This window comes from Coturnix japonica, chromosome 5 (genome assembly GCF_054131305.1).
Source record: "Coturnix japonica strain WE chromosome 5, WE-NBRP24, whole genome shotgun sequence".
NCBI classification, from domain to species: domain Eukaryota; kingdom Metazoa; phylum Chordata; class Aves; order Galliformes; family Phasianidae; genus Coturnix; species Coturnix japonica.
In genome coordinates, this window is record NC_140667.1 from 5,123,988 (window position 1) to 5,148,889 (window position 24,902).

General features: G+C 37.2%; 1 protein-coding gene across 1 annotated transcript in view; it reads right to left on the reverse strand.

Moving 5' to 3' along the window:
* SPON1 (spondin 1) overlaps positions 1–24,902 on the reverse strand; it is a 164,600-nt gene that overhangs the window by 110,034 nt on the left and 29,664 nt on the right. Inside the window, exons 3-4 of the mRNA XM_015863517.3 lie at positions 20,657–20,790; positions 2,892–2,965 (exon numbers count right to left, since the gene is read on the reverse strand). Of these exons, the coding sequence (XP_015719003.3) occupies positions 2,892–2,965; positions 20,657–20,790 (208 nt within the window). The remainder of the gene's footprint in view (positions 1–2,891; positions 2,966–20,656; positions 20,791–24,902) is intronic.

Sequence of the window (24,902 nt, forward strand, 5' to 3'; positions counted from 1 at the left end):
TTTTAACATTAGGCTTTGCAAAAGTAGAGTTTTGAAGCAATTGGTTTGGATTTATGGGTGAATGTAATGTCTAGCTGTAAAGATGAAGGCACCATTACATTTTTAGTTGTTTTCAGATTCAAAACAGGCTCATCTCTGGTTCTTATCTGATTAGCAGATTTGAAAATACAATAGATTGGAACTTTATAGACAGACTATGTAAGTCCTTCAGTGGGATGCAATAATCAGCTGCGACAGCCCCATGCTAATGCCTCAGCTGCACTTCTGCATGCACAAAAGAGAAACTGAGTTGTTTCACGTTTCCTGCTCACAAATCTTTCCCTGCTCTGGTCTGAGAAACATCCAGTGAAACTCAGTGATGCAGCTGAGACCCAACTAGTAATGCCAATGAACTCCAGGAGCTCTTTTAACTTCTTTCTACAGTGGTTTCTTAACAGAGACATGGAATAGTGAGCAGGCTACAATAATGGCTTTGCTGTGGCACTGTAATCCTGCTACTGTCTTTCTCAAGGATCCTTCAGCCTTCCAGTAAATGATGAACAACAAATTCTTGCACAGGTGAAGAGAACAGAGACAGATCAATCACAGTATGAGTAGTTTGACAAATTCTTTCTGACACTCATAATACTTTATAGCAGTATGGGTCATGATCTACACGAAGAGCTTGAACTTAAAACAAATTGAGTCCTCAAATGTACAGATTAGAGGAGGCTATGAGATGTGAAACTCAAAACCAAAGCCCAAAACTTAACCAAAGAATTTAAAGCTAATCTATATCCTCAGCACTCTATTTTAGTTAATTAGGACACACTCAGGAAAAGAAGTGGACAGCAGTAACAAGTCATTCTGTTATCTGTGAAAGGAGTTTTAGAACTTAACAAAATTGCCTCTTGTGTGAATGAAAAGAAGTTTCATAAGCTTTTCCCCAATAGAATCACCTGTTCCCACCTATTCTGGAAAGATATATATACACTGACTGTAGAACAACTTTGCCTGTAACTGCAATATAAATCTTTTGTTATTAAGACAATGTGTTTCTATATTTTCCCTCATTCAGTGTCTTTAGGACAGAGCTCAGTAAATAAGTTCTCCAAATTGCCAATAGCTTTCTTCTTATCTAATGTCTTATCTACACTAGAACTGTGGTGCTGAAGAAGAAAACTGAAGTTCTCTGACTGTCCTTATTTTAAGCAGATGAGATTTAACACTTTGAGCAGCTGGTGATGGGCAAACACACCTTCTGCTATCAGAACTCACCACAGACAGTTAAATTCTCCAAACATGAAGCTGTTATTCAAAAACATGGGGAAAGTTTAGAAGTATAATTTTGACTTAGCTTGGATTCCATTAATTACATTTATTTTGATTGCTTATTCTCTTTTCAGCAGTCCCACTTTTTTTCCTTTCTTTAAAGAAATAATACACATGTTGTTGTTTATTCAGGTGGATTTTTACATCATGTTCACCACCAAAACTGTAACTTTTTAAACAAGTCCAGCTTATGCAAGCTAAGGCGGGGAGATTCAAGCTGGATATTAGGAAGTATTACTTCTCAGAAAGGGTGGCCAGGCACTGAAATGGACTGCCCTGGGAGGTGGCGGAGTCACTGACCCTGGGGGTATTCAAGGAATGACTGGATGTTGTGTTGAGGGACATGGCTTAGTGGGAGCTATTTGTAAAAGGTAGAAGGTTGGACTGGATGATCTTTTAGGTCTATTCTAACATTGGTGATTTTGTGATTCTATGTGTTTCCATATTTGAAATGGCACAAAACACTGACAAAGAGGTTTCTTGTTGACAAGGGATTCCACATTATGAAGAACAGTTAAGTGCTTCACTGGCACACATTTGGTTCACTAAAAATGAAGGACAGTGTGGCAGGTACCCTCAAAAAAATTGGGATTTTTGCTCCTCAGCACAAAACTAAAGCAAAAACATTCCAAACTTGCAGAGAGGAGAAATAAAAATTACCCCCATAGCAATCATCTCTGTACAGAGTTATTACTTTTCAAAGAAATGTGGGAAGTTTCTCCTGGAAAGAATTAAGCTATATGATCTGGAATTTAAACCAAAAGAATATGTGCCTGTTAGTATCAAGGGAGTAGTTTGTAGTGGCTACACAGGCCTTACCACACCCTCCTCCTGCAAAGATGGAACATCTGTTTGAAGGTAAACATATTCCTAATATCAGTACATATTCCTATAGGAAGGATAGTTATGTTTACTAACACAAGCGACACAATCTGCCAGCACATGACAGAACCTAAAGGTCACTTTCAGTATTTGCCTTTATAATGGATTGTTTACTTAAGAATTGATAGAGGATTCCATTAAAGCCATTGAAGAATTTAAACATATAATTCCCCTTAGTTTTCAGGAGTTTAATGGCCTGATGTACTTCATAGAATTTCCTCCAAAAGGAACAAACACTACCATGACAACCCTGGTTCAAAAGAAGAATGAAAATAATTGCAAAACACAGAAGGAGAATCAGGAGACTGTGGTTATTTGAACTAACTTCACTTGCATGACCTTTCTGGGGAGGAGGAATTTGCATAAGCAGAAACAAAGTCTACCTATCAAAAGGTAATTGTAGTTCTCCTTTGTTTTTTCTCATGTGAATTTTAAACATCTCTGCTATGTTTAAGTTTAGGAAAGGTTGAAATAGCCCAAGCAACAGTTTCACACAAGGTAAAAAGGTTTAAGTGTCACATTTAGGTGAAAGCAAGAAAAGCTGTATGAGAAACCAGCATGCAAAGTAAGCAAGAACATCACCGAATTAATAGATCTTAAATTTCAAGCTATATAGAAACCATTCAGGGAATCCAAACTTTAAATGCATATAAAAAGTTAGGAGAAATCAGCAGAACAGGACACGGAAATCACCTTACCTTGTTCACAGATTCTTTTGGTGAGAGAACCCTCGTCTTGAAAATAAATAATGCGCTTCTGCACAATACTGGCCCTACAAAGCAAAAAAGGTTGAAATACATCCATTGCTTAAAGGAAAAGGAAGTGCATGATAAAGTAGCAAAAAGACAGAACTAGACTGCTAAAACTTAGGCATGCTTTCTTCCTCTGACAACATATAAAGTAGTAAACCTAGGATTTTTAATAACATTTTTTATCAACTTGCATTTGAATTACATTACATTTACAGAAACTTGGATTATCCTTACGGAAGTGCTCATGGTTATGTGGTGAGGATCTATGCTTTTGAAATGCATGATTGTCAACTGAATACTCAATAAATCAAATCTCATATTAAAATATTGAAATTATGATCAATTTCAGAGAATTGCATAGCTAAATTAAGCAACTGTTTGTAGGCAATCCCTTTGCATTCTGAACAAATAAATACTTCTGATACATTAAAGAAATTCAGTGCAAATAGTATTTTTAACATGTTTTTTGTTCCATCTCTGGAGGCACTCTAGGTCAGGCTGGATAGGGCTCTGTGCAGACTGATCTGGTGAGTAATGAGGAGGTTGACAATGAGTGGTCTATAACGCCCCGTCCAATTCAAACCATGATGTTAAGGTGCAGAGCTGGCGTAAGTTAAACTCTTCAAAAGTCATTCAAAGGTTCCAAAAGAAAAGGCACTTTTAATTCAATATGGAATATTTAATTAAGACATATTTAAAACACAATGCAGTTTAAAAAGCCTCAGTTTAAAGGTAGGATAAAGGGAAACAGCTGTTGAATCTGAAAATGACACAGAGTAAAACAGCTTTTTTACTTTCAGATGGGACTGTACCCATGAATACTTTTTAAATCCCATCTGAGAGATCATAAACTGGTTTTTCTGTCTAGTGTCTTCAAATCAATACAATACCATCTTCTTTTTGAAGACTAGCATCCAACACACAGCAAATGTTGTAAACAATAATCAGTTAGAATGGCTCAGGCAATCCCCTTTCAGCCCTACTTAAATGTAATTAGCTTCTTAGGCTATTTTATAATTATACATTTTAATGTACATGTAAACTTTGTGGTTTTGCTGCTAGAAAATAGGTAGAATTGGATTAATTACATGAAAGTTCTTGGCGCAGTTTTGCAAGGAGAACCTGAGCTGGGATTTCCTCTTTGTTTAGTAGTATGGGAGCACATTCTTCTGACAACCCTTTGTACCATCCCTTGAATACTATTAACAGAGCAGCTCTTGCTCCAGTATATTAGAAAGCAGTTAATAAGAAGGTCCAGTCAGGGACATGAAATTCTAAACACTGAGACAGTCTCTTATCTAACCTTAACTTTCAGTCCTATTCATCTCTCTAGTGTTATTTTTTTACTTCTAACTACTGAAGAAAGAAGAAATCACTGTGTGTTTAGAAGTGTTGTTGAGGTTACATCTACTTTCTTTGACTGTGTCCCATCCCACAAGTTATCAAAAACTAGATGCACTTTTGCTGTGCTTTTCTTTCCAAGATACAAGCTCAGAGTAGGATAGGATGGAATACTTCATTTCACATATAACCCACCCAGTACAATAACTTAACTCTGTAAACATCTTAATGCTAGATCAAGCTGGGAGGGGTACAGAAGGCTACAGACTGCTTTTCCTTAATAAGTTGGCATCTTGTAAAGGCAGATGTAGTAAAGGAATATACACGCAACAACCAAGGCTATGAAAAAAGCGGCGTGAAACAGAGAATGGAGCAGATCCTCCTGAAGGCCCTACTAAGGCACATGGAAAATAAAGATAAGGTGGTTGTTGGTAGCCGACATGGCTTCACCTTAGGTAAACTGTATCTGACAAATGTGGTGGCCTTTCTTGGGGGAGTTAGTTACAGTGGATAAAGGAAGAGCAACTGGTGTCATTGACCCTGACTTGTGCAAAGTGTTTGACACTGTCCCACACAGCATCCTAGTTGACAAATTGGAAAAAAAACAAAAAACGGATCTGATGGATGGACAACTTGCTGTGTAAGGAATGTGATGGATGATCACACTCGGAGACTTGAGGTCAACAGCTCAATGTCCAACAGGAGACCAGTGATGAGTGGTATTCCTCAAGGATCACCGCTGGGACCAGTGTCATTTAATATTATTGTAGGAGACATGGACAGTGGGATCAAGTGCATCCTCAGCAAGTTTGCAGATGACACCACGCTGACTGCTGCAGCTGACATGCTAGAAGAAAGGGATGCCATCCAGAGGGACGTTGACAGGTTTGAGAGGTGAGCCCATGCCAACTTCATGAAGTTCAACAAGGCTAAGTGCAAGGTCCTGCACCTGGGTTGGGGCAATCTCAAAATATAATAATAATAATCATGTAAAATAGAAATACAGGCTGGGTGGAGTATGGCTTGAGAGCAGCCCTCAGGAGAAGGATTTAAGGGTGCTGGACAATGAAAGACTCAACACGAAATGCCAATGTATGCTTACAGCCCAGAAGTTCAACCAGGTTCATTTCTCAACTTGATGTAACAGAAACTACTTCCAGCAGGTGGTGGACTAAATGAATTTCTAAAGTATCCAATGATCCTGTGCTTTAAATATCATTTTAAAGAACAAGCTTATCAAAGATTACTGTCTAAAAGCACCCATAATTAGAAGCTAAACAAGCAAGAAATCAGCTTTCTGGTGAAGGAGCTCCCAAATCTACTGATCAAATACATTGTGAGTATTTTATAAACAGTACAAAATGGAAATTATTTGAAGCCCGAAGTTTACTTATTTTATTCATTTTGCTGTAGTTAGCTCATCAATATGAAATATCATAGGAACAGTTCCTTTTCTAACAGGAAAAGCTTCTCAACTTTCTGAGCTGCTGTCTGTCTCTTCAGCTGGGTTTGAATATATATGGAGCTAATAATCCAAATTAAGCCAATGGAAGCTTTGTTACCAACTTGAGCTGAGAAAGGACTGATATATTAGATGGCTACATAAATACCCACAGCAGAAACACAACATTACATGTAGTCAAACAGAAATGGTATTAAATCACCTTTGAAATATTCATTGTTTTAATAATCATTTTCTAGACTGGAGCCTGATCAAATTGTCTGAACAGCATATTGCCTACTTTTTATTGCTGTTTTTATTTATCTTGCTATTTATTGTTTTGACATACCTTATTCCTTGTTACTAGTTCTGATTTTGACTAATAGCGTTTGGAGGCTGACAGTAACTGCTTCAAAACAGAATGATTGACTTCTACAGAGAAGCAAGAAAGCTCTGAAGAATTTACACAAAGTACACATCTGCTTAGTCTACACAAATCATTGCTGGTATTTCTATCACCCATTGCTGTCTGACCTTTTCTGGAAGGGGAAATCTTGATTGCTTTTCCCCTACATGTTAGCAGATTTAAGGGGACTTTTAATTGAGTTGTTTCTCTCTGTGACTATCAACAAAATCATCTCAGTGAAAAGGGAAAAAAGCCCTTCCATGGACACAGAGGACCATTGAATAAGAAAAAGAAACAAATATGTCTCTGAAATCTTCTCTGGCTCCCATTGTCTTCCAGTGATGCTTTTCAGTAATTGTTAAAGCTTTTGCATCGCATTAGAGAGATCATACGCATAAGTAAATTTATTTCTCTTTATTTTTATCCAGAAGCACCTATTTCTCTTTCAAAAAACAAATGCTCTTCTTTCTCTCTGCTGCATAGTTCTCTCAGCAAAGTCAAGGAATATTTGGCAGTTACTGCAATATTTGCTTTGGCAATATGACTTTGTAACATTGATAGATTAGATACAAGCAGGCCAGTCTTTGTCCTGTCTTATTTATTCAGACCACATCTCAGTAGGAGAAGGATGAGACCTGCCCTAAGAGACTTCCCTGGAATGAAGTCCCTCTCCAGCACAGCTCTGCAACTGTGCCATCCTGCTGGGAAAAGCTCTACAAATGTCATGTAAATTGCATTTGGGAAATTAACAAACCCAAAATATCACAAACCATAACAATTCAGAGGAGCCTTGGGGGGATGCTGCAACTCATACCAAAAACTAAATATTATTATTACTTTTTCCATAGACATAGCTTTAGATCATCATCCTTACTCCTTTTGTCAAATCACAGCATCAGCAGAAATAATCTCACTTTAAAGCTTCGCTGTGGGTGTAATGATGTGACAAAGGAAGCAAGAAAGAGGATCTATGAGAATTATTCTCATGACATTTTCAAACTTGCATCAAAAGCATTAAGTACAATATTAGAGATCCATTTTAGTAAAACAGATTTTGCCAGAGCTGGTGAATACACAACTTAAGTTACCACTTTTTCCATCTCTAGGGCAGTTGTTACAAACTGTGTGTTTCCTTACAAGATACATTCCTCCAATGAAACACATGGAAAAATAAGTTGGATAAATTAAGAAAAAAAAGTATTGATACTGAAAAATAATAATAATATAATAAATGAAATAATAATAAAATCATGGGCTGCAAACAAGAAACTTTGTCTGAATAATAATATTTATGAGTTTACTTTGTCTTCCCCTTCCAGTCATCAAAGCTATTTTCTTCATTTTTCCTGTTCTTTACTGAGTTAATTACATCACTGTAAGTTCTTTCCCACCTCTGAAAGCAACCAAAAATTATAATTTATGTATTTTAACCAAGAACTATAAATTATACTTTACAGGATGTTTAATGAGGCTTCAAGATATTACTCATTCTCACTAGAGAAACTAACTTTGTAATCGATCACCGCTGACAAGGGTCAGCACTTGTCTAACATTATTTCTTGACATTTAACTCAGGAGCAGTTGCCACAGGTGTGGGGGTTTTTTGTTTGTTTTTTGTATGCTTTTAACACAGTTTGTGCAAACCAACTAGAACTGATATTTTATTTTGGATAAACATGGTAATATTAATGTCAAGTGTATCACTTCTCCCACATTTAGATTTCTGCACAGGATGACAGTCTTTCCTCCAGTAGATTAGTCAGCTGATAGAACAACAAAAGCTGCTTACTTCTACAAAACCATATTCAGTGAATACATATTTACCAGAGTATCCCTCTTCAGCTTTAAACACTGCACCCAAGCTGCCAGAAAACAGATTTGAACAAAACCACATAGCAAGAATCAAGCACTCCAAACTCATCCTACAAACATATTCTAGCTTCACAATCCTTTCATTTCTCCTTAATATCATATTCTGGTATGATACTATGTGTATCATGTATATATCATGTACACATATTATGTATATCATATACATATATAATGTACGTATGTGGAAGTTCACTGACTGCAGGACTGATCTGGACATCATACAGAATACAACTAAAAATTCCAAGGGAAAACACAGCCGTATATGTTGCAATGTTGGATTTGTTCTCAGAAAATCTCTGTGCTTGCTTGAATGCTCACGGGACATAAATATGGAATCTTAGCTCTTCAGAACAAGAAGTCTTAGTGACAAAATCATTTCTGACATGTATGCTACACCACTTACGTGCAAGATTAGAAAAAAAATAAAATAAAAATGGAAAAGAAAATACCAAAAGATGAAAGAACAAGATTGTCCAGGTCTTTTGAGAAAGCTTCATCTTCCTTAAAACCCATTGATACTTGTGGGTTGTGTCCTCACTGCATATTTTGCTATTCACAAGGTTCTTGTAGCAAGCATCATGTCCTTAAACTTCAAAAGCAAGTATTATTAATTGCACCACAAAGAAAAGTCATAAAGTATTGGATAGGACTGGCTAGTGGGAGGATATATTTATTTTGTAATTCTAAGTGCAGCAGATAGAAGCAAACTACCAAAAGGAGGAGTGCAGTTTCTAACAAGTTAAGGACCCCAATGATACTCTACCTGATAGCTATATTCACTAAGCCAACTTGCAGTACAGCACTTGTGCGTTAACTAACCAATCCTAATATCAAAATGAAAAATTGAAATTAAAAAAACAACATCCCATGTCTAGCATGGTTTTATTTTTGCTCTAGAAGTAAGTCTGTATGACCTGTATAATACTCATCCACCTGCACAAGAAACTCAAGACTTAATTCTTCTGAACACTGAAGAGAAGCAAGGAAAGAAAAGAAAATCATGCTCCCACTTTCAGGGCTGGCAGCTTGTTTCATCTTCCGTGACTGGACACAGCAGGAGACAAACTATATTATGATTTTACTGCAAATGAACTACTGCAAAACTACCATGCTTTAAACCCTCCCACGTGTCACTCCTCACTAATACTGCTTGACCTCTGTTGATTCTATCACTAATGGCACAGTATAATGCACATGTAATTTGTCACAATATTCCTACTCATATTTCTCTTCACACTGGACCTCTCCTTCTACCCACTCCAGGTTGGGGGATTAAATATATAAATTTTTTGTCTTTGTTGTTATCCTGGCTTTTTGTATTGCTGTTACAAAGCAAAATAAGTAAAAACTTAAAATAAGTAAAAACAGAGCTTCTTCCATTCTGTCCCAGAGGCCTTTGTTAAACAAAGAGCCTGGGGTGGGGGGGTGATTCCAGTCCTTCTCGATATCTCTTCAGGCACTTCCTTAGGTATGTCACGACTTGTATATTTTTGCAATGTGTACAACAAAACACTAAAACATACATTGTTGCTAGTTTATACAGGTATATTGTTAATTATTTTAACTTCTCCTCTTTGGATCCTTTATTACTCAGGTCTTATTTGTCCAACTCCAGAAATCAGTAGTTCTACTTCAGGCAACTGGACAGACCGGAGCTGCAGTCTTTGTACCTGTGACTTCTACCTAAAAACTACAAATTGCTTCACTTATATAATGAGACCTTGAAATAAAATATTCTTATTCTAAATGCAGAAACAACATTTGATTCCCACAATATTAAAGCACTTAGTAAAGGCTTCTTAATAAGTCTTACATTAAGCACTTTAATGTTATAAATGTATACATCCAGATAAGTTTAATTTTGATGTGGCTCCAACAGCACTTGATGTTAAGTCTGACATCCCAAATCCACTCTAACTGGATCTGGAACCACCAGAAGAAAGAGACTGGCCATTTTCCATACTGAGCCAGAGCAGCTGAGCCAGAGACTTCAGCTTTCAAGAACTAATACTTTTAAAAACAGAGTCTCTTCTAGCTCAGTTCTAGCTTAGCTTCTCTAACATATCCACTGACAGCTGAGACCGAAGCCCACTGCAAACCCATGATGCCAGGAGATACTGGCTGTTTACATTGGAATATATGAGTGCAGAGAAAAGAAAGAACCAGTTTAAATAGGAGGGTCAAGATCTGCAACCTTTCCACCTTCTCCATTCTGAAGGAAGAGTATGTGGGAAGAAGCCGTTTTCAAAATGTACTTGAGAAAAAGCTGAAAGACTATGCCACATATGTGACACATAATTATAAAGAATTATCACATTAATCCACGACATGACTCTACACAACTAAAGAGGCTTTCACCCAGCTCTTCCTCTTTTTGTTCAAAACCTGTTACAAGCCTGCAGCTGGGAACGGTGATTATGGCAGCATCTTTACCTTATAGTTTTTCTTGTTGAGGGCAAGGGGGGTAAGATAGCTGGAATAAGGATTTGTAGCAAATATTGTTGGTAAATGTTGGTACATAAATTGTTGGAGAATGCAGCAGCAGGGAGCCCATACAGAGGCATTTGGTTCTTCCTAATTCAGTTCTAAGCGTGCCAAATTCAACACTGCCTTTTCATGTCTGATTAGCTGCTCCACCAGTAGCAGTTTTTTCTGCAATACTTCCAAAGAACAAGCTGGTCCAAGTCATCTATGTGCGCATAAATAAATCAGTGGGAGAGCTGCATTATTCAGCTTATAGCTGGGAATGCTTAGCAACTATTTGGACAATACAAAAACCGAACATTCACACCTATTGCTTGTCTGTTGTGATTCAAATAGATGCCTCCTCCAAAGTACACTCCATGAGAATCCTTGACAGGAGACACGGAGCTTCCAACATTTCTACTGCTCTACACATATTAACAAACCACAGATTAACCTCAGAAACCTTCAGTAATCTGATCTCTGTAACTGCGCTCTAATCGATATGAGAGCAGAAGGTCAATAGTCAGTCATTTACAACAACACTACACACAAGATTGAGGAAGATTTTATAGGATTTCAGCAGAAAATTGCAGCCCAAATTGCGTTTGGTTCGCTAACGAAATTTCACACTGTATGGATGGCAATGGTGTTAAAGAGCAATCATGCCATGAATTTGAATGGGACGATGTGGAAAGAACATCTCAAAAGCAGGTCAGCTCAGTAAGGACAGCAATAATCCCTGAAATTTAAACACTCAGAACTGGCTGTGATTTCACCTGATGCAGGATTATTGTATGAAGGTTATAGGATGCTGGACGTCTGACCGGGTAGGAGAGGATATGAGGCTGGGCAACAAAGCTCATTTTGACAAAGGATTGGCGCAAATGAAATTTAAAAGCAGGGATATTACCGTGGAGATCAGCTGTGAATAAGATATCCCGAATCTCAAAGGAGCACAAGTAGTGAAGCTGAAAAGGGCAGTTTAGATACGCTGATGCTGAAGCTGTTCTGAAAATCTAGGTGTGTGCCGCAACTTTATTTTGCTGCTAATTGTGAGATGACCTTCTGTTGAGAACTGATCTTACTTCTATCAAAATCAATTACCAAACTCGATTTCACTTAATTAGATGAGAAGCACAGCCTTAATTCCTTCCAAGTAGCCCCTGAAAACTAGGAAATTATAAGGATATCACTTTAAACTTTATTATTGCCGAGTGAAGGGTTTTTCTGATCCAGTTAGTGAAGAAAACACTTATCTGAGTATATCTGAAATTTGCCTCTTCTTCATGAGTTTGGCTTGACTTTATTTACTGGCCTGAACATTTCTAGAACGTTGTAAGTAAAGCTATGGGTAGCAGAAATATGGATTACTACTATAAAACAGACAAGAATGAAGAGCTATCTCTGTTTCTTCACTATTTTGAAAATGGTGCTTTGCCTACCATTTATTCAGAAAAAAACAGATAACGAATACTAACAATTTATCTAAAGTAACAAAATAATTTCTTTATAAACTGCCATGAAATGGTGGCATCATCTCTGCAGCGCAGAACATTTTCCTTCTTTGTGCATGAGTTCATATACATATGTTGCTCCAAAAGTAATGCCTCCTATTTACTTCTACGGAAACTACAACAGATACAAAGAATATAATAGCACTATCCAATAGAGTAAATTCTCAACTATAAAACACATTTTTCAACGAGGTCACCACCACTGGCTATGCATTTTCACCAGTGATGAACAAGAGCCTGCATGATGCACTCGTAACAATCTGCATCTGTGCAGGTGACCCAGTGTCCCAGCCACCACTGCTGAAATGCACCACCCACCACCTCACTGTGCTCACATCCACTGATTGGTCTTCACAAACATTCAGCAAATGCCAATGAATGACAATTAGTGCGACTTTTTCCACATGCAGGAGTTCAGTACCACCCTTCTGCTTCATCCATACTTCCATATCTGTCTCTGTTCTGTCAGACAGCCCCTCTGGTGCCACTGGTCACACAGCAACAAAATGGAACAGTACACTGGTGGGAAGAATCAACTCCTACTGCCATCCCACCATCATCCTTCTGATGATGATTCCTTCTTTAGATACATCACCCTCTGTCCACAAGTCTAACATTTCTGCAGCAAAAGAAAACCCAGAAACCATCAACAAAATCAAATATACTTTCTGGTGCACAGCAAGACTTCACATCACATTCTGCCAGAGCAGTGAACTGACTGATTAACAAATCCATTGCTGTGGGAAAGCAGTACAGAAAGCATTCAGATCGCTACAGCTGAGATAGTAGAGATACTTAATGAATGTCTAATGAAGCAGACAAGAGAAAAAGCGAGTATCTAATTTCTGCAAAGGAGATAAAGGAATGGTTCACCCAATTATTGGGTGAATTCGATATTCAAATCCTTTTGCAAATCCCTTCCAAAGATTGAGAGACCAGGTGAGTAAAAAGACAAGAATCGATTCAGCAGTCCATTTACATATAAGAAAAAACAATTCCTTTTCTAGGTGGCTTCTTCCTTTTAACATTCCAGAGGAATTACAATAAATGCAGCTGCTTCTTTAAGAAAACTAATCAGAACTGATGTTGTGATGCTTCAGATATAAAAAGAAAACAGTCAAGATCGACACAATGTCCAGGCTCTGAGACCCTCATTTGCACAATACCTCAACTCTCGGTGAGTCCTCAGTTGATACTTTTAAATCCAACCAAGAAAATAAGCACTATGCAATTTAAGCAAGGATGGCAGAATCTGACACTGTTAACTCGCTGGGCAAAACACAGGCTAACAAAATTTAAAAAGACCCACAAGTTATTTAGCAATTCCAGTATCTAATTTCCTCAAAACTGGACCCAACTTGCCCTTCACCTTCAATGATGCAAAACGAGAATGCTGTCATACTGTAGTGAACAGCACTGTGTTTGTATGAGATGGGGCTCAGCGGTCCCTGGTTTTATTCAAACAAACCCACCTGTTTCCCTGTAAATTGTAGAAGTAATGGGACGTTTTAATCCATAAATAAGAAGCATGTTTTTAAAATGGTATTCCATTTCTTTTGAAGTAGGCTACTGAATATCATAACTTCAGTTCCTGACGTAATTAACAAATCATTTCTTTAACATGAGTTAAAGAAATTAGCATTAAGAAAGCTTAATTTCATTTCACCTAATTAAAAAAAAAATAGATTTAAAGCATTCAGTCAAAATTAATAAAAACACTTCTGATGTCTTCAACAGAGCCTCTGTTTTATGTTTTGAAAGAAAATCAAATTATGACTATTATGATGACTATGATTATTTCTATTCCTTCCTTCCTCTCTCTGTCTCCCCTAAAAAAAAAATGACAAAGGTACTGAAGTTAAATTAAACATCTGTTTGTAAAATAAACCAGAGTCCTACTGACAGCTGCTGCAGAATGGCGAATGATCTGCTGCTGCCGGGCTCCTAAATTAACAATGACTTTAATTTACCAGCAGCAAACAACAAGTAAATAGTGGAAACCTTATTTTTTTGTTTTAATTCAAAGTTCCTCCCACTACTTAAAAATGATGAAGACAAAGAAGATTAGAGAGTGAGACAGAAAGAATTCTGAATTTCCTGCTTTATCTCCCCACTTACTGGAAACAAAATTCAGACCGAATCAGATTTCAGTGCAAGATAATTTCGAGAGCTTCCCTCCATACAGATGATATTCCTTTTGTATCTCCACGCCAATATACAGAAATAGGTGTAATAACTTGTATAGGAATTATCCTTCTTCAACACGTTTTGTCAATCACATAACACTCCTGAATAAAAACATTTTCTTGATTTCTCATACATATTTCTGATCTTTACATGGATAGGTCAAGCTAGCAGACTTCTCAAAATGTTATGAAAGATACATATCAATTACATCAGATTTAGCATGAATTTTTAGACTACAAAGTTCAAATATGTAAAACAAATGAACTTATTTTTTCAAGCTTAGAACTTAAGAGTTTCAAGGTCAGTGAGGTTGTGCATCTATCATTATTTTCATTAATAATGTGAATGATGGAATAGAGTTCCATCTGGCTGCAGACAACATCAAGCTGCAGCTGATTAAAATTCAAAGCAGTTCATAAATCTGAGGAATTCTGGAAAAGCAGTAATTAAATAATGCTAAATGCAGAGACCTGGCTTTAGATAAGAGTAATTATTTGCACTAAGACAGGAAGGAAAATGTGAGACAGAAGCATAGATATCAAGGATGAAGGTGTTGTATGATATGCATACAAGTAGGTGTTCCTCTTAAAAAAATAAAAAGCCCACACTACCATCAAAGAGCCTTATGACTATGTGGAGTCACGTGAGGTATCTGCAGGATTACAACACTCACACATGGGTACCACAAGTAGAGATTCTGATTTAGAGAAAAACAAGCATTTGCCATAAAACGCACCACAACACTCAAGGACAAAAACTTCACACACATTTTGAAGGTGCAATGTTAAGTACTTAAAAGTACTACCATTCTTAATTAAACCTACCTAAATTACTCCTTCCCCCAGAGGGAAGGTGATGACCCTCACCTTGCTGCACACACACCACTCAGACCTCTGAGACCTCTCAGAATACAAAAGACTGGGTAGTACAAGGAAGAGCAGCTAGGCACCTTCATACAATGCCATCTCCAAGTCCAGCATGATTCTATTGCAAGCACCTCTGTCAGATGAATATAGTAACATCTGCACTCAAACCTGGGAAAGTAAATAACATAACCAAAGCGACACCTACAAATTTGAGGATGCAGGATGTCCTTTAACCTATATAGCTCAGTTGAAAGAGGAAGCCTTTAAATAACCTTAAATTCTCCACCTAATAGCAAAGGGATATACTTTCTCCACCAGCACTCAACTGCAGTGAAGCCAGCTGGCTCATCTACTGGCTCTGTGGTTGTAAGAACTAACAGTCACAATCCTACAAGCTCCACAACTGCCTCTGCAAGTGAGCCCCACTATACACCAACACCTTGAAGAAATGTATGCAGATTTACACGTGGTACCATTTCCTGAATGATTGCTACCTATGATGTAAGTCAGCTGCTAGTGAACATGCACGAGGTAGGAAGCTGAGTATCATATCCAAGGAGCAGACCCACACAATAGTAATGAAACACAAGAGCTTTGCTACAGCACCACAACTATCTGAAATATCTCATCAATACATACTCTGATATACAAAATCTTTGAGAGTTTTACTTGGAAGACTGCAGTTCTTTGAAATTCTTCTATTCTCTGCTGACCATTCCAAATGCCAGCAGCATGACTTAAAACAAAGAAAACTGCATACGATGAAAAACAAACTAAAACCAACTATACCAAATCATATTTCATCACAAATTGTACAGTGTTCCTCTGGATACGGTTCAGAAAACACTTCCAGAAATGAACAGCAAAGAGATTATGACAAATACAGTGGATTTTTACAAGTAGCAATGTTAATAAGCAATATTTACAGGTTTCAGATTTTAATGTGATGATTGCCTAGGCAGAAAAAAGTTTATCGTATCAGTAAGTAAGCAAGAATTTCTGTTAAATTTACCGTACAAATCACATCCATTACCCAAGAAGCTGATTATTATGTTAGCCAATCAGAGAAATGTTTCTTCTTTCCTAAATGGCAATGGAATATAACTTATATGCACATGGCCAATATTTATTACTTTAACCACTGGTCTCAGATTTAGTGAAAGCCATCAATTGCTGCAGGAGGAAAGATAATTACCATGTAGCAGTACTCTCTTTACGAGACCTACAGCAACTGACAGATTTAATCAACATGGATATTAACAAGATTCTCTGTACCATGAAATTTTAATTTGTAACAAAATATTTACAAAATGTTCTTCCCTCTTGCTTTATATCACAGAATTCTACAAGCACTTGCAGAAAACTATTTTGCTCTGCACTGTCCATTCATTATGTGGAGCGACCTTTACTTACTCATTGAGGGACTTAAGAGCCCACTGGACAGATGCACTTTCTCTTGAGTTGTGCCTAGAAATCTGGGGCTGGTGTTGCTTTGAAAAAGGTGATGGCATCATAGCTGATAAACTTTTAATAAACATTTATCATCCTTTCTGTCAGCAGCGTATATTACTCACTGAAATCCTCATTTAAGATTTGCTGTGATAAACTGGATAAATTGCCATTAGTTGTTTTTGTCGCAGACTGAAACAGCTGATGCCTGAAAATTATTCATCTTCTCTTAGTTTGAAATGTGTGAAAACACTACTCTGAGGAAAGTTACAGCATCAAGCCACGATAAAAAATAAGCTATAACTGGACAGAAGCACTGATCTGGGAGATGAAAACCTCTGTTTACCAGTTATCAGATCTAAAAACTCTGCTTTACTTTTACTGAAAGAATAAATTAAGTATGAGAACTTACGTGTGTGGAAAAAAAGGTTTTATAGTAGACTGTGTACAGCACAATGGCTAAGGGTGTTCCAAATGGATGTCTTGAACCACTGAAGCAAGAAATACATAACTTCTAAAGCTACAACAGATGCTGATGCAATCAAAAGAATCCCTATTGCTAAGTAAGATACTAGTGTTCTCTGTTGATTTATGTTTCCATAATGACTTTGTTCCACATAGCAATAATTTCTGTTCAAGTACCCAGTGCTATGATGAGGCTGACTACTCAATTGGACAGTCAATGATGCATTCCAGTCCCAGTTGGTGATGCTAAAAAATCAGTGCTTAAAATCACAAGCAGTGTCCAAGGCCATCCCCAAAGTGATACGCCGTTTCTGACTTTCATCCATCTAGAGAAATCATTTTAAGAGCAGGCACGCTTCATGTGATTTGATTTTGACAGCATTCCTAACATTAATCAAGAAAGGGAAAAGAGAGCTGAAAGCTTAAGAGGTTCTCCCGAGCACTGCCTAACTGCTAAGCAAAGTCTTCTGCCCTGTGATTTTAGCGAGGTTCAAACCTATGCTGGAATCTTTGTACAAACAGAGGTACAGTGATTGCATCCCAGAAGGATGCTTGATAAACTGACAGTTTCAATAAAGAGGCTGCAAGGATGCGAGCATTTAGGCTAGTTCACGGCCATCACTTAGTGGGGATGAAATAATGAGATTAACTGTTCTTGACTGAGCAATTACTGTGTGACAACATATCTTAATACATCTCTTTTTTGTGTGTGTGTGTGACTTATGTACTGCCATTGGAACAACATGTTTTAGAAAGCAAATTTGTAACGATAAACCAAATTTAAGTATATGTTAATTCTCTCTCCTAATCTTTATATTTTGCAGTCACCCAGAAAGGCAGCATTATACACAGATTTGCTCATGTGAAAAGACTTATCTCTCACTGAACACAGGAACTACAGATTACTCCTATTCCGTTTCATTTCATGCTTGTGAACCAAACTGATCAAGTGCACCATGCCCAGAAAGCATAAAGATAACTACTAGCCAAATGCAGGATATCAAGCATTTCCTCTCCTTGCTAACCAAAAAAAAGGATTTCCCAAACCTCAGTACCCGTCTAGAAAAAAAACTTCTGGGAATCTTCTGTACTTAGTCATACACATAATAAGCCTAACAAACAACATTTGGCATCAAAACAGTAATAATTTTGTGGTGGATCATTAACACTTAACTTCTGCCTACATTAAATTGAAGTCCCTAGATCACAATATTGTGAAAAGGGAGAATTACATCCTTATGATTCAGAACAGGCTCCAAAACATGCCCATGCTGTTTTGGGAATTCTAGCAAAAATGATCAAACGGTCTTCAAGGACTAAACCAGATATTTATGAAAACATCCAGCTTTTCTATGGAATTCTGTGGGAGGAGACCATAAAGAAGGTTAACTACAAACTTTAATTCAGATGTGGTCAAAGTTTTACATCCAAAAGAAAAAATATAAATGTTAGTATCAAAAACACATCAGTCAGTGATTCCTACGCATTGCAGCCCATTATGGTATTAATTTCTGACATCAGCAACTAATAACAATCACGATTGCTTCATTCCTTCTCTGAAATCTCCTCAGGAGTAGAGCAGTTGCTTCCCTTCCCCTCTGAGGTTAACAAACCATATACTGAGAGCAAGCCTATATTTTTTTATATATTTTTATTGAGAACCACCCAAACAACTTTCTTTCACTTTTTTCAGTACTTATGCATCTCAGCTACCTGCATATACTGTAAGTGGATGCTCACAAAAGTAAAAAAAAATGTGTCCTTCCTCTATTAATTCCAATTTACAAGACATTTCTTTAACTAGTCAGGTCACCTAAGTTGGCACTTCAATTATTTTATTGGCACTGATGATGAAGATCGTATGATGCTGATTTAATCTGTACAATCTTTAAGGCAACGATCATTTAATACTTCTGTGTATACAACATTAGGACTGCAGCTCCGACTGCTTCTTTATTGGGTGCTGCTTGTATTTTCTGTAATACAGTACAAAACTGAATGTAAAAATGAAAGTGCATTGAACAACCTTCAAGACTTGACCAGCAGAGAAGAGAGAGAAGAAACATTTATTATAATTTCAATAGTTGGTGGTACTTTTACTGTATGCCTTTGCTGACAAGCCCCCAAAGAACCACAATCTCTGATGTTTAAGCTTCACTGAGATAAGTACGGGGCTTGGTTGGTTGTCTCACTGTGTTTTAGTTGATGTGGTGTGTTTTTTTAGATGACAGTCCTATTTAGGATGGTAATGATTAAAAATCCACCAACTTGAGTTGTTACATGTCATTACAGGATTAAAGTCTAAATCGTGTCTGTTTGAAAGGAGGCATAAAACATCACCTTATTATGCTACTTGAAGAAATGCCTCGAGCAATATTTGTTATGCAGCTAGAGGAAAAACAAAGAGCCCTACTGATAAATAGCTGTAAAGTTTTGTTTATAAACCGCAACAGACAAGCAGCACGGCCATCCAGCAAGTAGTATGCCTCTCATTCTGGCTTGTCTGACATGCACATGTCTAGAGCTTAATATAGTCTGTATGTGCATTCTTGGGACGTTTCAGTGAATGCTAAAAGAGGTGATCTTCAAGTTATTTTATTGATCATCAGGTAGACATGCACTGCTGAAGGTTTGAGCCCGATCTCCAGGCAGTGTCAGGTCTGCGGCCAGCTGATCCTAATATATTTGTGCCAAGGGAAGCACCACAGAACTGCTTGCTGACCTGCTCAGAGGTCAGCTGCAATTTTAACAACACCTTTTCTGGTTCCTAAACTGGCCTGAATTACCAGCAGCAGTACTATTGTGATAGCATCCTCTCACAAGCCTAGAGCTAGTATTGATGAGGCTCAGAAATTCTTTGGTTTACTGCAGGGCACATGTTAGCAATTGCAAAAGCTTACTTATCCCAAACAGAAATTCAGATTGAGCGAAGCAATCCCAATTGTCTACACATATTTGACCAAACTGCCCTATTAAATACAACAAGCAAAATCTTAAGAGACAAGATAATGTTTCTCTGCCAACAACAGATCACCTTGCAGCTTTCTCCAATAATCTTTGCTGCAGTACGTGACTTATGGTTTCTACACAGACCTGAATTGATTGCATCTCAACCAGAAGGATGCAATCTTGATCTTAAAGCAATCTTTACAGTAGTTTTAGATTCTTAGGTACAATAAATAGAATCTTCTAGTTTGGAAAAAGACCTTGGGGTTCACAGAATCATTTGAGTTGGATGGGACACTTAAAGGCCATCTAGTCCAACTGCCCTGCAACGAACAGGGACTGCACAGCTAGATCTGTTGCTCACAGCCCAGTTCAGCCTGACCTTGAGTGTCCCTGGGGATGGGACATCCACGAGCTCTCTGCGCTGTCCTTCGCCCCTCAGCACATTGTCCCCTTTACCACTCCATGTCCTTTTGCCTGAGAAAATAGTCCCTCCCCACTACCCTCCACCTCTCAGAAGAGGAGGGAGCCCCGTGAGGGTAGGCATCCACTATGGGTTGATTTAATGGCAGCTAAAAACACATTATAACTTCTGAACGCATGGACTTCCAGTTGCTAAGAGTTAACTGTGGAAATAGCTTTAAGTGCACTAAGTGAGAAGAAAGCACCAAAGAGCTCCAGCAGTTCTTCACCTAATAAATCTCAGATTAACTGAATATTACTGGAATGCTAAGTTTAATACATATAAAAACACTTACTTGAGAATGACACAGCCCGTACCGGTAGGAGGAGCTGTCCAGAACACCTGGATGCGTGTCCTCCTTCTAGGTGTGCTCTCAGTAACCGCAACTGGACAATTGCTCATGAACTGTGTCTCTTCTTCATCTATGATCTAAGGAATTACAAAGAAAAAAAATATATAAGACTTACAGAGCCACTGTCTCTGAAATACACACACATTCTGTCAGCTCCTGTTTTATTTCAGTGAAATTATTTAGAACGCTCTGCATAGCGCTCTTCTGTAAATTGATTCAAAACATGCACATAACTCACTACAATGAAGAAAGAAAAATTGCCTACAGGTGAATTTTTCAGCTTTAAGTGAAAAGATGGCGATCCTTTCTGAGCAAGGCTGCAGCTAACCTTATTTGTGGATCCTCACTGCTGGAGTTCCATGTAAATGTTAATGAACTGAAAATATTTAAAGATGAATCCTTTCCAGCTTTTTTTTTATTAGTAGCAATATTGTAGCAACTGGTTAGGACAGATGGAACAGAAAGGAAAAAGAAGGGTTTTCAGTTTGTTTATTTTCATTTTAAACTAACCTTTGTTCAAGCAGTATCGCTTCCAGGTATAAAAAGTATCCAGAACAGCACAGATAATATGCGAAACATATCGATCTAGAATTCAGAGATCGCTACTTAATCCAACCTGCACACATTTTTACTTTTACAATTGATTGCTCCTCAACAGAAAGATTTAAGTGCTGTAAGTTAACAGAAAACCAGAGAGGCTGTAATGGAACTGGTCTTATTCCAAGGATTTTACTCAAAGGTGTCTGTGACAAAATAGCTTTCTCACTACATATGTTCTTCCTGGACTGTACTTTAAGCCTTCTGTTCATCAGATCTCAAAATTCATCAGAAGCTGCTAAGTTTTATCCGGACACAGGCAATGTGGTGTGATATTGCAAAAATGCTCTTCACAATTACTCTGTGGCCCACTGCCATTGGTGAAGCAAAAATTCCCACAACACTGGGTCAAGATTCAGGCAATGAATTATAAACCTCATCTTTAAAGGAGCTTTTCCAGAATTCTTGAACTAATAACACACACTTTTGCCAAATAACATTGAAAAAATAATCTTACTGCTGTAAATATAGATATTTTGACACAAAATACTCATTTACATAATGAAAAAAAAGACAATATCTATAGTCTGATCAGATTTGCTTCAGCAGGCAGGCATCTGTATCATTTCACTCAATCACACAGTCAGAATTCCCAAACTTTTATAGCAGAGCCAAATATAATTCTGGCTTTCCATGACAAAAGAGAGAGACGCTGACCCAATGAGTTAATCTAAACTCTATTTAGCCAAATCAATAGGATAATGGTTAATGAGTTTTAAATGTAAAGCCATTAATATTCTCCAACTTTTTTCATGCTTCAGAGAATCTCTGTAAACACAGCATGTGAAGCTGCACTAGGATTGTAATCAATGTGAAGTACTGGGAAGCATGGGACTTAGTATACGCTTAAACTGGCACTACATCATTTTCTGTTTCTACTTAAGTAGTTCAATGCTTGTAACTCGAGTACTAGAAAATCCCTAACTTACAGTTCTGCCTTGGTCATCAACAGTATTTACACTGCCTGCCTTACACCTGCAACAATAAAACAGAGAAATAGTACTGTTCAGTTATTTCTTAGAAAGGTTATCTCATTAAGTCATTGTCACAGTAAGTGACTTATTCGTATCTCACAGTGAAGATTAAAAATTCTGTGGAATCAAGAACACATGATTTTAAACCACGGTAAGTCCTTATAGATAACAGTAAATACAACTGACGAGATAGAAGTCATTTAATGAGCCTTTCACTTATGTTAATTTTACAGCTAAAGTGTAACTCTTGCCTGAAAAACACTTCATGTTTCTCAATGGTCAATGTTTCTGCAGAAGCTCAACTGAAATTGATCTGTGTTCTCAAAGCATAGAGTTGCTATTTTCAGCTAATGAGGATTCAGCTGATTTTATACCCCTAGACATCGTTCTTCCAGGAGTCATCATAGCAGACCCATTTATGATACATTTAAGTGTAAGGTAAATTCTTGACTACAGGAGAGTCAACCTTACTTTTTATGCACAACACTGAATGGAATCACAAGGAAAAGTGAAAACCAACCAACCAACCAACAACAAATGCAGTTTAAAAAAATCCCATAGCTAATGCATAAGGGAGAAGCCGTGAGCAACTGTGAATAGCTGTTACATGTAGAATTTCTGGCCACTGCAAAAAAAGCAAACTCAAGATACATGGCTGAATTTTAGTCATTAGTTTGGAGTACATCCACATTTCTACCAGCAACAAACAAAATCAAAAATACAGATGTATTTTGTATTTCTCTAGCCCACCAATTATTTCTTTTTTCAGGGAATACAGATGAACAAAATAAAACAAAACAAAATTTCTGACTGCATCTTAAAACACAGTCCAGGACGAAGAGGAAGTAGTTATACATAAAGGCTACATCACGATTTCCTGCATCAGTAACTATTGAAGCAAGAATACTTATGTAATAAGTGTCTGTTGGGATAAACCTGAACAGGAAACAATAAAGTCCTGGAAAAAAGAGTTAGAGGGGAAAATAAAAAATGAAAAACAAACAAACAAAAAACAAAACAAAACAAAAAAACAACAAAAAAGAAACAACAAAAAAAAAAACCAGACTGAAGCTTCCTTAATTAAGCCTTCTGAAGTTGTCAGAATACAGTAAAAAGCTCCTACATTAGATAGAAAAACTCAAATGTGAGTTGACCTGTGAGGTTTAAAAAAAAATAATGTTTTAACATATTTTTGAAAACAAAGAAAAATTCCCCATTTTCTAGGAACGTAGAATAAAGATTAACCCATCTCAAAAGTATTTCTTAAACACACGCATTTTTCCATGTCTATGGAGGTTTGATTTTCTGTGAGTTCTGAGGTGCAATGCAGAAAGTGTTCACCACTTATACAACAGGATTCCAAATGATACAATATTTTACAGTAGTGGATGATTTTATTGCTCTCACATAACACGGGAATGCAAAGCTATCCTGGCAGACTTCATGGGGAAAAAAAACAAAAAAGATACGTACTCTTTGAAAATAATACAATCCTGATTTTTCTTCTGGAATCAAGTCAGACCACATAGGCATGAGGGGAAAAATTGGCAGGAAAAACCACTCAGATTAAATGTAGCATTTGCAAAATGATAGCTTGCTAAACTCTAGGTTATGTGTAATGGGAAGCCTCACATTTTCAGAAACGGACCAGAAAAAAACCTAAAAACTAAAATGAACACTTGGTATAAGAATCCACAGCATCAAACGAGGGGTATCTAAGTGACAAATTCTTTTCAATCCATGAATGCAATAATACTAAGTCTTCACATTCTATTTGCTGAGTGTTTTCTCATTGTTGGGAACTTTTATTAATGACTTTAATCTTATTTGAACAAGTTATTTCCTCGGAGAAACCAATATAAATCCTGATTGGAGTCTTGGAGTTAACCTGGATTCAAATGACTGTCACAGAGTGTAGAATTTGGCTGAACTTGTGTAAATCTACAAGCGTGGAAGTAAAGATATTAAGAGGGAGAATTTGCCAGCTCTAAGTTCAACCTTGCATTCTTTTCATATTCCAAACATTGAAGCATTTGAGGAGTTCTGGGTGTTCCTGAAAAGCAGGACTGGATGAATACTTAGCTGTTAAACAGACGAGTGGCTTTCTTTTCTCAGAATTAGAAATTATTTCTTGCTGGGTGACAGACCTTGCTATTTGTTTCTCATTCCCACAAACAGTTAGTCAAATAAACTAATTCCAGTAGTAATACTTTCTATAGTTAAATTCACTGTAAAAAATACACATGCGTATTAAAAGAAAAACTCAAAATGCTTGCCAAACAAGTTACATACAACTTGCAAAAAAAGTTACATACAACACAAAGAAAGGAATTAATACTGAGCACAAAGGAGATGAAGTTACATAAATCCTCCACTGGCTTGCGTCCACTATTTAAACCACTGGCCAAGATCTTCAACACCATTCCTTGTTTTATGGACGCATCATCACTTTCCACCCACTGAAACATCTGTGCTCTACTGGAGCAACAAAATATAGAGTATATATATTGTATATATATATATATATACACAATTTTACAAGGAAGTCTGATGCTAGATCTATGCTGGATGATCAAAAGGATAGACAGAATAGTAAAAGAATCCTGTCTGAGAATCTT